At 37.6% G+C, this 15,929-nt stretch overlaps 4 protein-coding genes across 4 annotated transcripts; all 4 read right to left on the bottom strand.

The window, feature by feature from the left end:
• Positions 1-168: 168 nt before the first annotated feature.
• Positions 169-3,862, bottom strand: LOC9318706 (cell division control protein 48 homolog A). The gene is made up of 8 exons (XM_021032702.1): positions 3,614-3,862; positions 3,304-3,466; positions 2,810-3,038; positions 1,919-2,685; positions 1,613-1,834; positions 1,452-1,523; positions 723-1,367; positions 169-630 (listed from the first exon to the last, which is right to left on the bottom strand). Exons 1-8 carry the CDS (start codon positions 3,640-3,642, stop codon positions 328-330), a joined length of 2,430 nt encoding a protein of 809 aa, XP_020888361.1. The 5' UTR covers positions 3,643-3,862; the 3' UTR covers positions 169-327.
• A 523-nt stretch (positions 3,863-4,385) lies between these two features.
• Positions 4,386-6,881, bottom strand: LOC9318705 (receptor-like serine/threonine-protein kinase At3g01300). Its single transcript, XM_021032711.1, has 5 exons — positions 6,607-6,881; positions 5,792-6,204; positions 5,447-5,707; positions 5,247-5,369; positions 4,386-5,166 (listed from the first exon to the last, which is right to left on the bottom strand). Exons 2-5 carry the CDS (start codon positions 6,167-6,169, stop codon positions 4,648-4,650), a joined length of 1,281 nt encoding a protein of 426 aa, XP_020888370.1. The 5' UTR covers positions 6,170-6,204; positions 6,607-6,881; the 3' UTR covers positions 4,386-4,647.
• Positions 6,882-8,804: 1,923 nt separating this feature from the next.
• On the bottom strand, positions 8,805-11,657 carry LOC9318704 (adenosine kinase 1). The gene is made up of 12 exons (XM_021032713.1): positions 11,429-11,657; positions 11,272-11,325; positions 10,910-10,956; positions 10,787-10,818; positions 10,594-10,695; positions 10,433-10,500; positions 10,270-10,346; positions 10,077-10,174; positions 9,900-9,970; positions 9,721-9,787; positions 9,459-9,642; positions 8,805-9,134 (listed from the first exon to the last, which is right to left on the bottom strand). The coding sequence occupies exons 1-12, from the start codon at positions 11,518-11,520 to the stop codon at positions 8,992-8,994; spliced, it is 1,035 nt and encodes a 344-aa protein (XP_020888372.1). The 5' UTR covers positions 11,521-11,657; the 3' UTR covers positions 8,805-8,991.
• Positions 11,658-12,179: 522 nt separating this feature from the next.
• Positions 12,180-14,939, bottom strand: LOC9320824 (isocitrate dehydrogenase [NAD] catalytic subunit 6, mitochondrial). Its single transcript, XM_002882591.2, has 7 exons — positions 14,644-14,939; positions 14,130-14,450; positions 13,880-14,041; positions 13,670-13,744; positions 13,342-13,451; positions 13,183-13,255; positions 12,180-12,720 (listed from the first exon to the last, which is right to left on the bottom strand). The coding sequence occupies exons 1-7, from the start codon at positions 14,827-14,829 to the stop codon at positions 12,529-12,531; spliced, it is 1,119 nt and encodes a 372-aa protein (XP_002882637.1). The 5' UTR covers positions 14,830-14,939; the 3' UTR covers positions 12,180-12,528.
• Positions 14,940-15,929: the final 990 nt, after the last annotated feature.

Genomic DNA, 15,929 nt, shown 5'->3' with positions numbered 1-15,929 from the left:
TATTGTCTCACACATTCTCACAAGATTCTGTAAAAATGTACCACTCTTACCTCATTAACATTGATACAAGGAATTTGCAGATATGTGCGAATATTTGTGATCTTTGTAACTTACTTTGTGATCCTTTTGTTTTCCATTTGTAAGGAATGAAACAAAAAAAAAAAGGAGTGAAACGAAAATTAAGAACATTGATTAAAACCCAAACACAAGAAATTCGGATAACTTAAAAACACGAGGAAAGAATCAGTATCACTTTCCCCAGTAATCCAAAAGTAGAGAATTCGAGTTTTAAACTTAATATAAAAAAAAAGGATAAAGAAGTTATCACTAATTGTAGAGATCATCATCGTCCCCAGCAGCAGCTGCAGACGTGGCAAACGGATCTGCGACTCCAGTGGTGGCACCTGAACCAGTAGAATTCTCGAACCTGAATTCAGAACCGAATCCTCTAGACTGCTGCAACGTCTGAGCAAAAGCTTGGTACTTCCTGATGTCTGCATCACTCACACTCCTACGTGCATACTTCATCGACTCCTCAAAGTGTGCAGCTTTGATCTCTGATACTTCATCCACTCCATCTTCCTCCATTGCCTCTGGGTTCTCGTTCCTCCTCTTCTCCTTTTCAATGTCCTGAAACAATAAAACAAGAGCTAAGTTCAGAGATACGAGACTATAATAATTTCGATTAGAGATTAGAGATTAGCGATTTAGAGATCTCTGACCTTCTCAATGTTTTCTCTGATGGCGTACTTGCAAGCTCTCTGACAAATCTCAGTGATATCAGCACCACTGAATCCCTGAGTGTATTTAGCGAGTGCAGCGATGTCAACATCTTTAGCAATAGGAGATTTCCTCAAGGCGGCCTTGAAGATATTGAGACGGGAATCCTCGTCTGGTAGTGGAATGTAAATGAGCTGGTCAAGCCTTCCAGGACGGAGAAGAGCCGAATCGATAATGTCAGGTCTGTTGGTTGCTCCAATGATGAAGACAGTTTTCTTGGCGTTCATTCCATCCATCTCAGTCAAAAGCTGGTTCAACACTCTATCCGCAGCGCCGCCTCCATCGCCTCCACTTCCGCCTCCTCTCTGAGTCGCAATGGAGTCAAGCTCATCGAAGAAAAGAACACATGGAGCGGATTGACGGGCCTTGTCGAAGATTTCACGGACATTCGCTTCACTCTCTCCAAACCACATCGTCAGAAGCTCGGGACCCTTGACACTGATGAAATTAGCTTGGCACTCGTTGGCAATAGCTTTGGCCAAAAGAGTTTTCCCACATCCAGGAGGACCGTAGAAAAGTACTCCCTTTGATGGAGACATCCCGAATTTCTCAAACTTCTCCGGGTGTTCGACTGGGTATTGAACAGTCTGCATTTGAACAATCACACAGCTCAGGTTACAAGTTACAATTAATGGACAGATCCAAGCAAAAGTAAAAAATTAGTAATTTACCTCCTGAAGCTCTCTCTTGACATTCTCAAGACCTCCAATATCATTCCAAGAGACGTTGGGAACTTCCACAACCTGCAAAGCGAAGAAGAAAATTTGGAATGAGATTTAAGCGCAGATACAAGCTTAGATCTCGTTCTTAGCAGAGTACTGTCAATACTCACAGTTTCACGAAGTGCAGATGGGTTGCTGTTCCCGAGAGCAGTGTGGAAATGTTCATTAGTCACTGCCATGGAATTGAGGATTTCAGCATCTATGGAGTCATCTTCCAAATCAATCACATCCATCTTCTCCCTGATGCATTGCAGGGCGGCCTCTGTGCACAAAGCTGCAAGATCAGCGCCGACGTAACCGTGTGTATCCTTTGAGATCCTTTCGAGATCCACCTGGAAAACAACCACAAGAAGACTTTAGCTTTCAATAAACATTACACTCAACAAACACATGCAAAGCTATAATTAGAAAATTACATCTTCAGCAAGCTTCATGTTCTTTGTATGGATCCTCAGAACTTCAAGACGTCCAATTTCGTCAGGAACCCCAATATCGATCTCCCTGTCAAATCTTCCAAACCTTCTCAAAGCTGGGTCGATACTGTTGGGGCGATTGGTTGCTCCCATGACAATAACATGAGCACGCGATTTCAGTCCATCCATAAGCGTAAGCAGCTGAGACACAATCCTCCTCTCAACCTCGCCATTCGTCTTCTCTCTTTTGGGTGCAATAGAGTCAATCTCATCAATGAATATGATTGAAGGGGCATTTTTCTCAGCCTCCTCAAATGCTTTCCTGAGGTTGCTCTCACTCTCACCAGCCAGTTTGGACATGATCTCAGGTCCGTTGATACAGAAGAAAAAGGCACCAGTTTCATTAGCCACAGCACGAGCAATCAAAGTCTTTCCGGACCCAGGTGGTCCATAAAGAAGAATTCCCTTTGGTGGCTTGACACCAATTGACTTGAATAGCTGTGGATGCCTCAAGGGAAGTTCAACAAGTTCTCTGATCTGAGCCATCTGTTTCCTGACACCGCCAACATCATCATAACCTACATCATCTAGCCTTTCTTCATCCTCTCTCTTCACAGGCTCACCCTCACAGAAAATCTCTGTGTCTGGAGCAACCACGCAGTACTCAGCAGGATCTGTCTCTATGACTTTGAACTCCACACTCCTCATGCCTCCTCTGACTAGGAAGAGATCACCCTTCCTCACTGGACGGTATGCCTCCAGGAAATAAGCTGTTGAAAAGAATTCAATTTTTGTTTAGAAATCATTCCAATAATATCTCAAACCAAACAACATCCAAAGAAAAATAAAAACTTGCATAACTGGATAAGGATCTAAAATAAAAAGCCAACTTACGTTTCAGGTAAGCATCAAAGAGGTTTCCAGTCACTCCTTCAACAGTATCATCAACAGGCAAGATGTGCACACGCTTTCCGTACTTGACGTCTGGGCATTGGTGAACAGAAATAACATCTCCGAGTCTAACCCTCAAGTTAGATCTGACTACTTTGTTCATTCTGATCTTTGGCTCCTCACATGACTCATCAGCGAGAGCAATGCAGACAGTGTCCTTCCTTTTCTTACCCTGAAAGCCAATATCCAAACGAAATAAGAAGTCACAAAGAGTACAAATAAGAATCAATCACCAAGACAGGATCAGTACAATACTCAAAAAAGCAAGTCTCTTTATTTTGTATAATACCCAATATCATACATCACTGGTTTCAAAAGTCTACACAAACCCTAGTTTATGTAGAATCACATAAGAATCCATCAATCGAGTAAAGGAAAAACCCCTAATTTAAAAAATCAATCAAAAGAGAATCCAAACGAAGAAAAGCAAAGCAAACCTTGATGAGAATGGTATCACCACGGAAGAGCTGAAGCTTCTCCATGGTTGCAGGGTGAAGAGAGACGACGGAGTTATCATCGTTGATAGCCTCATCGACGACAAGACGGTTCGGAGACTTCTTCCTCTCGAGAATAGCAGTACTGAAATCTTTCTTCGATTTCCTGTAACAGAAACAAACAAGATTAAGATTCAACTTAAGAATAGAAGATCAACCAAAACCCTAATCCCCAAAATCGAAAAAGCCTAGACTTTAGAAAGATCCGAAATTTCCCGATCGGATAACCAAAATCAGAGATCTGGGTACTTACGAGTCTGAAGATTCAGCTGGGGTAGACATGATTGAGTTTGAGATTAACGAAAGAGTTCCCTCAGAAATCGAAGAAAGTTGAGAGCTTTTTGGTTTCTGAGAGAGAGATCGATTTGTGATAATGGGATCTGAAGGAGTTCGCTAATTATATCTCTACGTTTCTTGTTGGAAAAGAGATCTCCTCTTTTTTTTTTTTTTTTTTCCTTTTTTCTTATTTTCCTTTTTTTTCTTATCTTCTAGTAATATCAAAACGACCCCTAATCTTTTTACTTTTCCCAAATCTTATACCCTATCTATGTTATGTGTCTAAAAACTCCTAATCTCTTTCATTTTTCCTCCAAAAGGAACAAACAATGCCACAAAAGTCAAATTGTTTTGTGCATATTACGAAAAAGTGAGGTGTATCAAAAACTTTGGTTCCAGATTTTTATAATATATGGAACAATATCAAATTCTCGTGTGTTATATAATAGTACACAATTATTTTGTTGCTACATAAAAACACAAGCAATATCAATTTTCCTACCTATCGACTAATAATCTTTTTCCAAATTCCAACTACTTCTCCCAAATTTCAGTAGTCCTTAAAAGTTAAAAGTAAAAACCCATTATTGTTTTCTTTTTATTTATGTTTTTGTTAATATTTACTTATGGCAATCAATAGGTACTTCTTTTTTCTTTGATAAAGATAATTCATAGGAACATGAACATCTTACCAAAAAAAAAAGATAATTCATAGGAACTTTACACTTAAGCACAAGTAGATTGATCAGCTTTGGAACAAAAACTCTGATAAGCCATTCTTGCTTATATACTAAAATATACATATCTTACTAATTAAGCTGTAATCATACAAACATTATATTATAGTATCATTTTAGAATCTTTCACAAATCTTCATATATAATTATCTTTATGTATGTATACAAGCTTGAGCTTGATCTTGATCTCGCCACAATCTTCAAGCTTTGCAATCTCCATGAAACCTTTCTAGAGTCCTTTTGTTTTGTAAGAAGAGTTTGAATTCTAAAGAAGTCAACAAGCTCTTATTGTCTTCGGATTCCATAACTTGCCAAACCAACCTCCTTCACCTCCACCACCATTGTTCCTCGTCTCTAAAACCCTCTTGTTCTTTCCTCCCGCGCCTCTCGAAGCTTTTAGACTGTTCAGCGGAACTAGCTGCGGGCTACCGTTCCCTGAAGACGCTTCCACAATCTTGGTCACCATCTCTAACACCTCACTCATCTTGGGACGTGCCTTTGAGTTCCTAACCAAACATCTGTTGGCCACAACTGCTAGCTTTTGAACCGATTTGATTGGGTACTTTCCTTCGAGCCTCGGGTCTAATATGAGCTTGAACTTCCTTGTGTCAGATAGATAAGGTCTCACCCATTCTAGAAGCTTCTGCTCTCCCTTGGGTCTGTTTCTGTCCACCGGTCGTCTCCCTGTGATAAGCTCATAGAGGAAGACTCCATATCCCCACACGTCGCTTTTCGATGTGAGACGACCGGTTTGAATGTATTCAGGTGCTGCATAACCCATTGTACCAACGACCTAATGAAGCCGAAGAAACCCGTTAAAAAACATAGATATTTTCCAATCTTGCAACCAAAAGAAGTGAATGCAGAACTTACATCAGTAGAAACATGGGTTAGTCCTTCCGATGGACCTAAACGAGCCAAACCGAAATCTGAGAGCTTTGCTTTCCAGTCCTCATCCAAAAGAATGTTCGAGGACTTGAAATCCCGGAATATTATCTGAAAAAGCAATAGATCAAAGTCAGTAAAGAGAGAGAAATGAGATCAGTAGTAGCTTGGCAGAGTCATGACATTACCTGAAACTCCATTTCTTCGTGCAGGTATGTTAAGCCACGAGCTGCATCTTGGGCGATTCTCAATCTAAGGTCCCAAGTAAGAACTGTGAGTGAGCGAGGGGATAAGTGGAATTCAACACTTCGGTTAGGCATGTATTCATAAACCAAAAGCCGTTGGATTCCACGTTCATCATCTTCTGCACAATAGCCAAGCAATTTCACCAAGTTTTTATGCTCAACTATCCCGAGGAAGTTAACTTCCGTAACCCATTCCTTATGCCCCTGCAAAATCCAACAAATGAGATAGTCGAGTTAGCCACTTGGATAAGTGACAAATCTTGAGAACAAAACTGGAAAAAGACATACCTGCAACCCTCTTTTACCGAGCTGCTTCACCGCGACTTCGATTTTATTTGACGGGTCCTCTAAGTTCCTCACTGTCCCCCTGAAGACACACCCGAAACCACCTTCTCCGATCATAACAGATCGGCTAAAGTTCTTTGTTGCAGACTTGAGATCAGTAATGCTGAACTCTCTGATATTACTTGCTCTAGTAGACATTGTAGGGTACGAGTTCTTCCTCCCCATGGATGATTCTGTGCTCGTCCCAGAGACATCCCGAGAGTTGAACTCTGACCCGCTGCGGTTTATTTCGCGGTCAGAGAAGTTAGAAGTCAATGAAACCGAGATAGGGGTCTTCTGTTCCCCTTTCTTGTCCCCACCAGAGAACAAGAAACACTTCATTATCGAAAAGAGATTAAAACACCGAGGTTTCTCCACTGCAGGACACAAATAAACACTGATCATGTAACATTATACAAAAACAGAACATCAAAACCATTTGAATTCGTTGAAGCATATTATCGAACAACTAATCTGCATAGTTGAAGCATTTCCACAGTTGAGGCTTCCCAACACTTAAAACAGAGTTCCCCTTTGTTTCATCTTATTCTAATTTCGAACTTCAGAGTCAAAAGATCAAATTTTACTAGGCCTTATGACTCAACAGATCCAAATTCTTTTCTAAGTAACACAAACCCTAAGTTTAATAGAAAGAATCTCCAAGCTAAAAGTAATCAAATTCCGCAAGTTGGTTCCTATACACTAAAACCCAAGAGCAACATAAAGAACTTTGACTTATTGAACAAGCATAAAAAGCAAAAGATGATCAAAACTCTCACCTTTGTATTTATTTCGTACACAAAATCAAAACTTTATCAGAAGAAGAAGAAGAAGTAACTGTAATCCAATCGCCAGAAGAGAAGGATAATTATAAATATTACAAAGGGGTTCATGAATTACGATACAAAAGAGATCGAGGATTGAGAAAAGATAGGTATGAGGGGTTTTACGAAATGGATTTTAAGAAGCAAAGCTTGGAAGAGAAGGAGGTCGAAGAAGAAGAAGTCGTCACACGGCAAAAAAAAAAAAAAAAAAAGTCTTCACAGAGATAGCTAAGTCAGCAAGAGAACGAGGAACTGAGAATTTAAATTGGACAAAAGAAAAGAAATTCGCTTGTCCATATGTGTAAGATGTTTCCAAAAATAATATTTTTTTTAGTAGACCAAAAAAAAAAAAAAAAAACGTTTTACTTCCTATTTCTTTTGACTTGTTCAACTTTAGGGTGCTTCGCAAAGTAGCCAATAGAGATCAGTGTATTTAAATCACTTTTGAGTTATGGTTTTTATTTGGTTAAAAAAACTTATATTTCAACATCATTTTTCTTTTGTTTAGGGAATTTTACTATGACTGAGTCACTGAGACACTGACTAATCTTTCAAATAAATGGAATGAGAATAGACGATGGTGAAAAGTTTAACATACAAAATAAAATGACTGTGAGTGACTCAACATAGATACTCCCTCTGTTCCTAGAAGATTGATTTTCTAGAGATTTCACATATTTTAAGAAACAATCATTGTTTAATTATTTATTTTATTTAATGATTTCTTAATAAATCATTAACCAATAGTATTCTGAAACAGTTAATCATTACGTCTTGGAATCTACGATTTATTAATATCAATTAATTAAAAATAAAGAAAAAATCCAGAAAATCAATCTTTGTGGAACAAACCTAAAACACTAAAACATCAAATTTTTAGGAACAGAGGGAGTATATGATTATGCATTTAAGATAGACAACTCAACATGTTGGACCTTTTCAGAAACAGATACAAATTGATGTATTCATTAATGTTGGTTTTATATAATAATGCTAATATTTAATGTTACTAACTTATTATCATCTCACATCAACCATTTGTAAATAAAAATGATTGAAAATCTATAAAATGGTGAATCAGCCGATGATGCCAAAATGGTTTCCAAAGTCCTTTAATTCTACCTATCAAATGTATGAAAATATAATCTTTCATTAATGTTTATGTTAATGAGCATAATTCTCTACTAATCTTTTTTTATGATAATCGTGGGATTTGCAATGGGGAAGTGAAAGGGATATTTAACTTGGGTCACCTAAGAGATTTCCCAAATCTTCCTGGAACCTAGATTAGATAAAGATTAACGACAAAGTTCAGCATTTTCACACACAAAATGAATTAAAGAAATCCTCGGTATTGGTTTCTGATTGATCTATCGGTTTCTTGAAATCGGTTTAGTAAATTGTATTTGTACCACTTGTTGAGATACCTTAAACCTTGGTAACTTAACCTATTTTATACAATTATGTTAAAATACTTTATACCCCACTTCGTCGTGTTGCTTACGCTGCTGTGGATCAATATAAAAGTGTACTGTTCCGTATGAATATTGTCACCTTCACTCAAATCTCGTAACTTCACCTACGTACCAATAGATGTTAATATGTTACTACTAAAGTGGATCAAACCATATTTGACTCGTGACCCTTCCCATGCCAATTTAAGTTCTCACTATGCACGAATTAGTTTGATTAGTATACGTAAAAGATAAGAATCTAGAAGTGAAGTAAAAGTCAAAGTTGTTACTAGTTACTTGTTAGAACCTTATTGTTCAAAGTCAAAAGGACTTTTAGAAGTGAATTAGTTTGATTAGTATACTGGTCCTACTTTACATTATCAAAAACATCCGAAACTAGACATTACTTGTCATTTCCATGATTCGATAGAAATATATGTACCGACATAAAAGATTCCGCAAATTTTGTTTGCATAGCAATGTCCAATGCAGTTGTGGAACCAAACTAAATTGAATTCGATAGAGAAACAAGTTATAAAAACAGTAATGCACATTATAGGGAATTGTGATCATTCAATTACTTTATGAAGCAAGTTCAAACAAAGATGGAGAAAAATTACATCCATGAAGATGTAACAAGTTATGAACATTTTGACATTTGGTTATATCATACTCGGCCTAGCATAGCAATTATATTTATTAAATTATAGAATACTGATGAAAGGGTAATAATAAAATCAAGCCAAAAACACACTCAATAATAGCTCAAAGCCTCAAAAGTTGATACAAGCAAACAACAATAGTGTTTATTTGGGTCGTATAATAATGATCACCAAAATCTCATTCGGAGATAAAACTAAAAGGATGATTTGTCAGACTTTTAGCTTTAGTTGAAGTCTGGTTTCTCAGGGTAAGTGCATCCAGACCTCTGGATCACTACGTTTGAAGCGTAGCATCCTGCCCTCACGCACTCTTCAATCCCCTTTCCGTGCACCAGCTGCGAAAGAAACCCTCCCACAAACGCATCACCTATGATTACAGAAAAAGGCAGTTAAACAATCGGAATTAGTTTACTTGAAACTGAGACCAAATGCATGATGATCTTCTTATTACAGTCTAACATAGCAAATAATTTGGTAAACCGGGATTTGGATAAGGGTTCACGTGGTGTTTACGCTTACTAGATGAGTGGTTTAGATCATCAAACATTAATAAGCTTTTGAAGGGGAATTCAGGGGATCAACTCTTAGCTATAAGTCTAACTGTATCTAATCTAAGATGGAATGTAGCAGATTAGAGCTGTTGTGACTTAGTTAGAGAGCAGTTAGTGAGGGCTGAGTTCTTATCAAATACCTGCACCGTTGGTGTCAACAAGCTTCTCCTTGGGGAGAGCGATGACTGGGTACTTCTTCACTTTTCCATCCTCGGCGACAACCACGGGGTCTGCGCCTTGTGTAATCACAGTAGTCCTCTTGTACGTTCCAGTGGCTTTGGGCAACTGGGACATCTTGATGGCTATTTGCTCAACATCATCAGTCTGTATAAAATATAACCAAACAGATTAATAAACTGTCTTTCTTCAAACCAAAAAACAGGGTGAAGTATCGGCAGTTACCTCCCAGCCGTGAACCCTGGAGAAGGTTCTTGCCTCGGTCTCATTGCCAAAAATATAGTCCATGTACCTGGTCCAAGCAAGACATTAGATGCAGCGTCTTGCTTTTCAGTATATCGCCAGTGATTAGTTTGGCAATTATAAGATGGAATAAAGGGATCAAGAAATTAGGATGTGCTTACGGTATGCACTTCTCCTGAACATCTTTGAAGAATTCACAGATGAATGGAGCAGAAAGGTTCATCGTGAACACCTGCCAAATAGGTGAGCATATCAGGAGGACTGTTCAAATTAAAGACACACAGATAGGGGAGACAGATCACTGTGCCTGGTTCTCATAAAGGATCATGTCTTCTTACCTTGTTGTTTGCAGCGGCATGTTCACGTACCAACTGAATGGATTCTGGTGACACCGTGAGGAAGAATCCAGCAATGTAGTAGAACTTAGCCTTCTCAACTGCCAAAAAAAATATGTTTCACAAATCTCAGATAATTCCAACATATGAAACTATCCAATCTCAGAATAAAAAGGTCGGAAGATGAGTTTCTTACCCAGAGCCCAGTTCTCAGGCTTCTTCAAGTGTTCAACCTTGTAGCAATTAGCAGCAGAAAGATTCGCAATGAGCGACCTGCAAAATAGGAAACATGCCTCAGCAGAAGGAAATCTTATTAAGACAATCATAACCAGACATAGAGAGAATGATTGTAAACTGACCTTTCTCCACCAAGAACACAGACACCGCAAGTTCCGGTAGGTGTTGACTCATCTTCGTAATAGTGGACCTGGGTACAGAACAAGAGCAGATTAACAGTCTATTTCCTGATGAAAACCAACCACCAATAATTAATAATTGATAAACTTAAAAGCAGACTCACATTGACACCAGCTGCTGTAGCATCCTTTTTCATTGCCTCTCCGTATTTGTCTTTTCCAATTGATCCCATGTAACTGGTAGCCCCAGGAATTTGAAGCATCCACTGCAGTAATCAAAGATACCATTCATTTAGCAAAAAAAAGGTACTGACTTCAAAACAAGTATGAGAATAATAAGGCGTAATTATCGTTTACCTGGGCCACTTTGATTGAGTTCTGGGTAGCACCTGAAAACCAAACGAAATCAAGAAGATGTCAAAAATCCTGCTAATACACACTAACACCAAATGTCGAATAATAGCTCAAAAGATGATATACCTCCAGCAATGTATTCAACATTGAACTTCTGGCTCATTTCATCGTACCTAAGCATACCAATTATCATGTGAATAAACAAAGAGTAGGTGAAAAATAGTCGATGTCATGTTCAGACCGCATCAAGAAAGTGAAACTCTTTTTTATTTGTCTGAATCACTTTAAGGCCAATGAAAAAAATCACCAAACTTGTGTCTGTTTCCCTTAAGCATAGAAGTGATCAAATCAAAATTCTATAGAGATTCCATATATACATATCCACATGGATTAGAGAACAAGTTGAAGAGTAAAAAATACTAATCAAGCCACTTTATCACCATTTGAATTCAAATGCAAGATAAAATTGAGAAAAGTGATTAGCTTACATGGGCAAATGTTTGTCCTCAGCGAGAATCGCATTGTTCAATTTGATGTCGTATCTGCCACAAATCCAGAGGAAAACATTTGAATTCAGATAACCCAGAAGAAAATCTTACACAATCAATCTAGATCCGAACGAAAACAATCAGGATCTGAGCTTACTTGTCGAGAAACTCTTGGTCGACGACGGCAGAGACGTCGAGGAGTGGGTTTCCCATTCCCAAAAGGATACCATCGAAATCAGAGGAAGCCATGGATGATTATCTGTCAAGGATTTTCGAGAAAGGGAAGAGATTCAGATCTGGTAATGGAGAGAGCAAGTGTTGTGTTTTGGTGAGTGAACAAGTGTTGTTGTGTTTATAATAGGTGGAAAACCAAAGTAGGTATACCAAAGATAGATTCTTCTTCTTTCTACAATTATTTTTTATTTTACTTTTTAATGCATTTATTGTCTAAAAATCATGCACAATTTGCCATTAGAATTTCTAAATTAAACTAAATTTTAGTGTAGTTGATTCATTTGTAGAGAAAAGAAAACTGAAACAAAAATACTTGTGTTTTGTGAGTAACAAATTAATTGATTAGAGTAGTTTTGTTGTATAATGCAGCTATAAGTCCCAATCCCACCAACCCACTTGAGAAAATTTGTCAACACATGTCCAAAAGTCTATTGGATCTTGTTGTAAGAACATTAACATTCTAATAAGTTGTTGTTTATTTAAGAGAGAGTTTAAAAACAATGAGACAACCAAATGTGATAGCATTGCAATTTACAAATAAATAGGAAAAGATTGAATTTGTCGGCGGCATTGATAAGTCCTGACGCATCCACGTTGGTTACTTTCAGCATTGAAAGTTTTCATTTTTCAGGGTTTGAGAGTTGTGTATTCACAGAGAATAGGCAAACAATTCAGGCAAGGAAAAAGGCACGATATTATTATTGTTGAAGATTCATTCACAGAGATTAAGACATAACGCCAAACAATTCAGGCAAGATTCACAAATTGTAAATGTGTTCACAAAAACCTTTTTGATGGATTCTTCCAATATCTATATCTTAAAGGCAGAAGAAGTAAATACAGCTCTGCAAGAACTTCAAATGTTAAGGAAAACACAAATCAATGTCTAAAGCCAATGGCGGCTTTGTTTCTCCTCTTAGGAAGAGAATCAATAAGTAGAAAATTTTTGGAGTGAAAATCCAAGAGGAAGATCCAATGGCGAATGAGTAAGAGTAAAGAAAGAATTCTGGTTTTTACAGGTGTTTAGAGATGATCACAGATGGCTTTTGTGAAATCGGTTGTGGTTGAGGTACCTCCGAGATCAGCGGTTCTATACTTTCCCTCGGCTATTGTGTTGATGATGGCACTGTGGATTTGCTCTGCTTGTTTGTTGAGCTTCAGGTGCCGCAACATCATCACTCCACTCAGTAGCAAAGCTGTTGGGTTCGCCAGGTTCTATACAACACCGAAAAGAAGAACATAATTTTGGATCATAAGTTAAGAACATCTAAACCCATTGTGCAGAGATTCTTTAAAACATGATGTATATTATAGACTCGTTTACAGTTTACCCTTAATGCTAGGTAGGCCAGTTATGAACACCATTCAAGTACTACAAGCACGATCATCCAGTAAGAACCTTTAAACAGTAGAAACTAGACAATGATCCCACCTACAATGAAAGCCTCTGAATGTTCAACTAAGAAAATGCAGAGCAGAGAGAAATGAAGAATCTTCTCTCAGGAGTAGCTTCTATCATACTTGGTTTTAGGGTAAAAGTAAGTTCACTTAAATTGGTCAAAATCTGTAATGCTGCACTAATGCATTGTCTAAATCGTATTTTACTCTAATAATAACTACAACTAAATGCATCACACGAATTTAAAACGATGATAACATCTAAGAATGATGACTAACCTTTCCAGCAATATCAGGTGCAGAGCCGTGAACAGCTTCAGCAAGGGCAATACCATCCTCCCCAATATTCATACTGTAACAAAACATAATAAAATCATAAGATGATTGCCTCATTTTCATACTAGACAATATTCTGCGAGATGAAGGAAGAAATGTTACCTAGGAGTCAGTCCTAGTCCCCCAACAAGTCCGGCACACAAATCGCTGATAATATCTCCATAGAGATTTGGCATCACCAAGACATCAAAAAGTGCTGGGTTTTTCACAAGCTGCCAGAATTAAGATTATCAATCCCATATTCCACATTACAAGAAAGCATTTTGTTCCATAAGTAAAAATAGCGAAAAGCAGACCCAAGTATGGGTTGCGGGGAAATCTAACCTCCAAAATCAACAAGATTATCCCAACCACTAACTTAATTAACTATGAGATTGATCTTAACATAATTTAAAACAAAAGATAGGGTGGAAATCATGTTGTAGCTTACCATCATACAGCAATTGTCAATAACAACCTTCTCGTAATATATCTCAGGATACTTCTTAGCAACCTCATCACAACACTGCAAAGAAGGAAGCAAATACAAAATATACTCAGAACAAAGGTTAAGAAAAAGAAGCTAGCGAGAGACTAGAAAATCGCTTTGTTCCCCTAATTGAGAAGTGTTAATGTATTCTGAGTTCCAATATGAGCAGACCTGCAGGAAAAGACCATCAGTTTTCTGCATAATGTTGGCTTTGTGAATTGCTGAAACTTTCTTCCTTCCGTGAGTCTTGGCATAAAGAAAGGCATACTCAGCAACTCTCATACTCGCCTTACGGGTAATAATTTTAAGACTTTCCACCACACCCTTGACAACCTAGCAAATAAAAATGACAAATTAACACCATGTCTCTGAAAATGATACTAGATACAGATTCACTAAAATGACAGAGCAACAGACTTACCTGGTGTTCAAGCCCACTGTACTCTCCTTCCGTGTTTTCACGAATGGTAATGAGATCAACATCATCATAACGGGTTTTGTAACCAGGAAGACTGTAGCAAGGCCTAACATTGGCATACAAATTCAGCTCTTTCCTAAGAGTAAGGTTCAAGGAACGGTGACCCTTTCCAATTGGCGTTGCCATTGGTCCTTTCAAACCAACCTTGTTTTTAAGCACAGATTGAAGATTTTCCCATGTCAAGAAACTATTGGTTCTAGGATCTACTTCAGTACCAACAAACTGTTCGTCCCAATCAATGACCACATCAGCGGCAGTAAACACCTGGATCGGCATAAAGACAAAACATTTTCAGAGACATCATCAACAATAAACTAAATAAACAAAATTTCGAACACGTCTCAAATTATGCAAGACACGATCAAACTCGTACATTCTATAACTAGCAATGACGACATCTTCTGTTCCAACAATACACATGAACGAACAAAGAAGAAAACAGATTATAAAAAGGCACCTGTTTGACAGATTCAGCTATTTCGGGACCGATCCCATCACCGGGAAAGAGAGTTGCTTTGATCGGAGTGGTGGAGGAGAAGAAAGCCCTAGAAACGGAAATGAACGCACCGGAGCTAGAATTCGAAGTCCCGAGAATCTGGCTCGATCTGTTACCGATAAGCCGTCTCGCGAGAAATGCTGCCATGGTGATCGCTTCCAGCCTCTGAAGGACGCAAAGAGGAAAGAGAGAGAGAAAGAGAAAAGAGGAGACTTTTTGCTGCGTTGGACCTGAAAAAGTTTACATTTATACTTTCTCTAGCTCCAGCAGAGAAGAAGAGAACATTTCTTTTAACGCCTTGTAGTTTCTGATCAAAGCTAAACGGCACAAAGTCATTGTCTAAAAATAAGAAACGGCACATGCCATGGTTAAATTTCCACGTGGAAAAGGAGTTTTTGATAAGATAAAAGGGAATTTGTGCCAAACCGGATATCGATAAATTTTGATAACCGGTCGGTCATATCAAATTCCATTCAAGTCTAGGATCTAGATAACTTCTAGTAACCAGTCTTAAAATACTGAAACGACGAAGACTCTACGGGTCTCGTTCCACCATTATGAGAATTGCTAGTTCTGTTTACTTAAGGAAGGTGGTGAAGAAATTGGAAAGAATTAATGAATTATACTATTAATGATGGTTTTTTAACCAATGTCGTTTGTATATGTGAATTTTATAATCTTTATTATTTATTAAAAAAAAATTGTTTTCTCTTCCAAATATTAAATATTTAAATCTTACTTATAAAATTTATAACATCCAAACATTAATTTTATTTATATCATATTGTTTTAACTCATATTTTATAAAAAGTGTTAACAATTAAAACAAAACTTTCTATAAATATTAATTAATAAATAAATTAATACTATTATAAATTAATAAATAGCAGGTTCTAATATTATTAATTTATAGAAGTTTTACTGAAAATGTGATTCATCACTCACCACATAAACAAATCAATTTGGTTACTTTTTCGTACGAGTTCTTCCCGTTTGTTGTGATTATTGCGAATTAAGTGGAGAAGATATTGGTGAGCTTAGCACCTAAACCGGCTCTTGTACTAGTAAATAGCATATCATGCAAGTAAATTTCGTCCTCATTAATCTCGACCGAAATTCTGCTACCGTTGCTGTAAACACTAATCAAGTCGCTCTTCTCGTCGATCTTTATTTTCAAAGAAACTATCTGACAGTCTCGCAATTTGTTGTTAGCGTCATTCATAATGATTTCGTAATATAATCTAGGA

The sequence above is a fragment of the Arabidopsis lyrata genome, assembly GCF_000004255.2.
Source record: "Arabidopsis lyrata subsp. lyrata unplaced genomic scaffold ARALYscaffold_3, whole genome shotgun sequence".
NCBI classification, from domain to species: Eukaryota; Viridiplantae; Streptophyta; class Magnoliopsida; order Brassicales; family Brassicaceae; genus Arabidopsis; species Arabidopsis lyrata.
Note: the sequence above shows the minus strand (reverse complement) of the source record. Positions and strands in the feature narration are given on the sequence as shown.

Excerpts from the sequence above, each read along its gene's own strand:
- LOC9318704 (XM_021032713.1), bottom strand. The coding sequence starts at position 11,520 with ATGGCTTCCTCTGATTTCGATGGTATCCTTTTGGGAATGGGAAACCCA. Across the intron at positions 10,819-10,909 it reads TGTTGAATACATTGCTGGAG|GTGCTACCCAGAACTCAATC; the intron begins GTATATCATCTT and ends TTTGGTTTTCAG. Across the intron at positions 10,175-10,269 it reads GCCTGAGAACTGGGCTCTGG|TTGAGAAGGCTAAGTTCTAC; the intron begins GTAAGAAACTCA and ends TTTTTTTGGCAG.
- LOC9318706 (XM_021032702.1), bottom strand. The coding sequence starts at position 3,642 with ATGTCTACCCCAGCTGAATCTTCAGACTC. Across the intron at positions 1,835-1,918 it reads ACATGAAGCTTGCTGAAGAT|GTGGATCTCGAAAGGATCTC; the intron begins GTAATTTTCTAA and ends GTTGTTTTCCAG. Across the intron at positions 1,524-1,612 it reads CATCTGCACTTCGTGAAACT|GTTGTGGAAGTTCCCAACGT; the intron begins GTGAGTATTGAC and ends TTCGCTTTGCAG.
- LOC9318705 (XM_021032711.1), bottom strand. The coding sequence starts at position 6,169 with ATGAAGTGTTTCTTGTTCTCTGGTGGGGACAAGAAAGGGGAACAGAAG. Across the intron at positions 5,708-5,791 it reads TCGGTAAAAGAGGGTTGCAG|GGGCATAAGGAATGGGTTAC; the intron begins GTATGTCTTTTT and ends TGGATTTTGCAG. Across the intron at positions 5,167-5,246 it reads TAACCCATGTTTCTACTGAT|GTCGTTGGTACAATGGGTTA; the intron begins GTAAGTTCTGCA and ends CGGCTTCATTAG.
- LOC9320824 (XM_002882591.2), bottom strand. The coding sequence starts at position 14,829 with ATGGCAGCATTTCTCGCGAGACGGCTTATCGGTAACAGATCGAGCCAG. Across the intron at positions 14,042-14,129 it reads ACAGTGGGCTTGAACACCAG|GTTGTCAAGGGTGTGGTGGA; the intron begins GTAAGTCTGTTG and ends TTTATTTGCTAG. Across the intron at positions 12,721-13,182 it reads CACCTGATATTGCTGGAAAG|AACCTGGCGAACCCAACAGC; the intron begins GTTAGTCATCAT and ends GGTGTTGTATAG.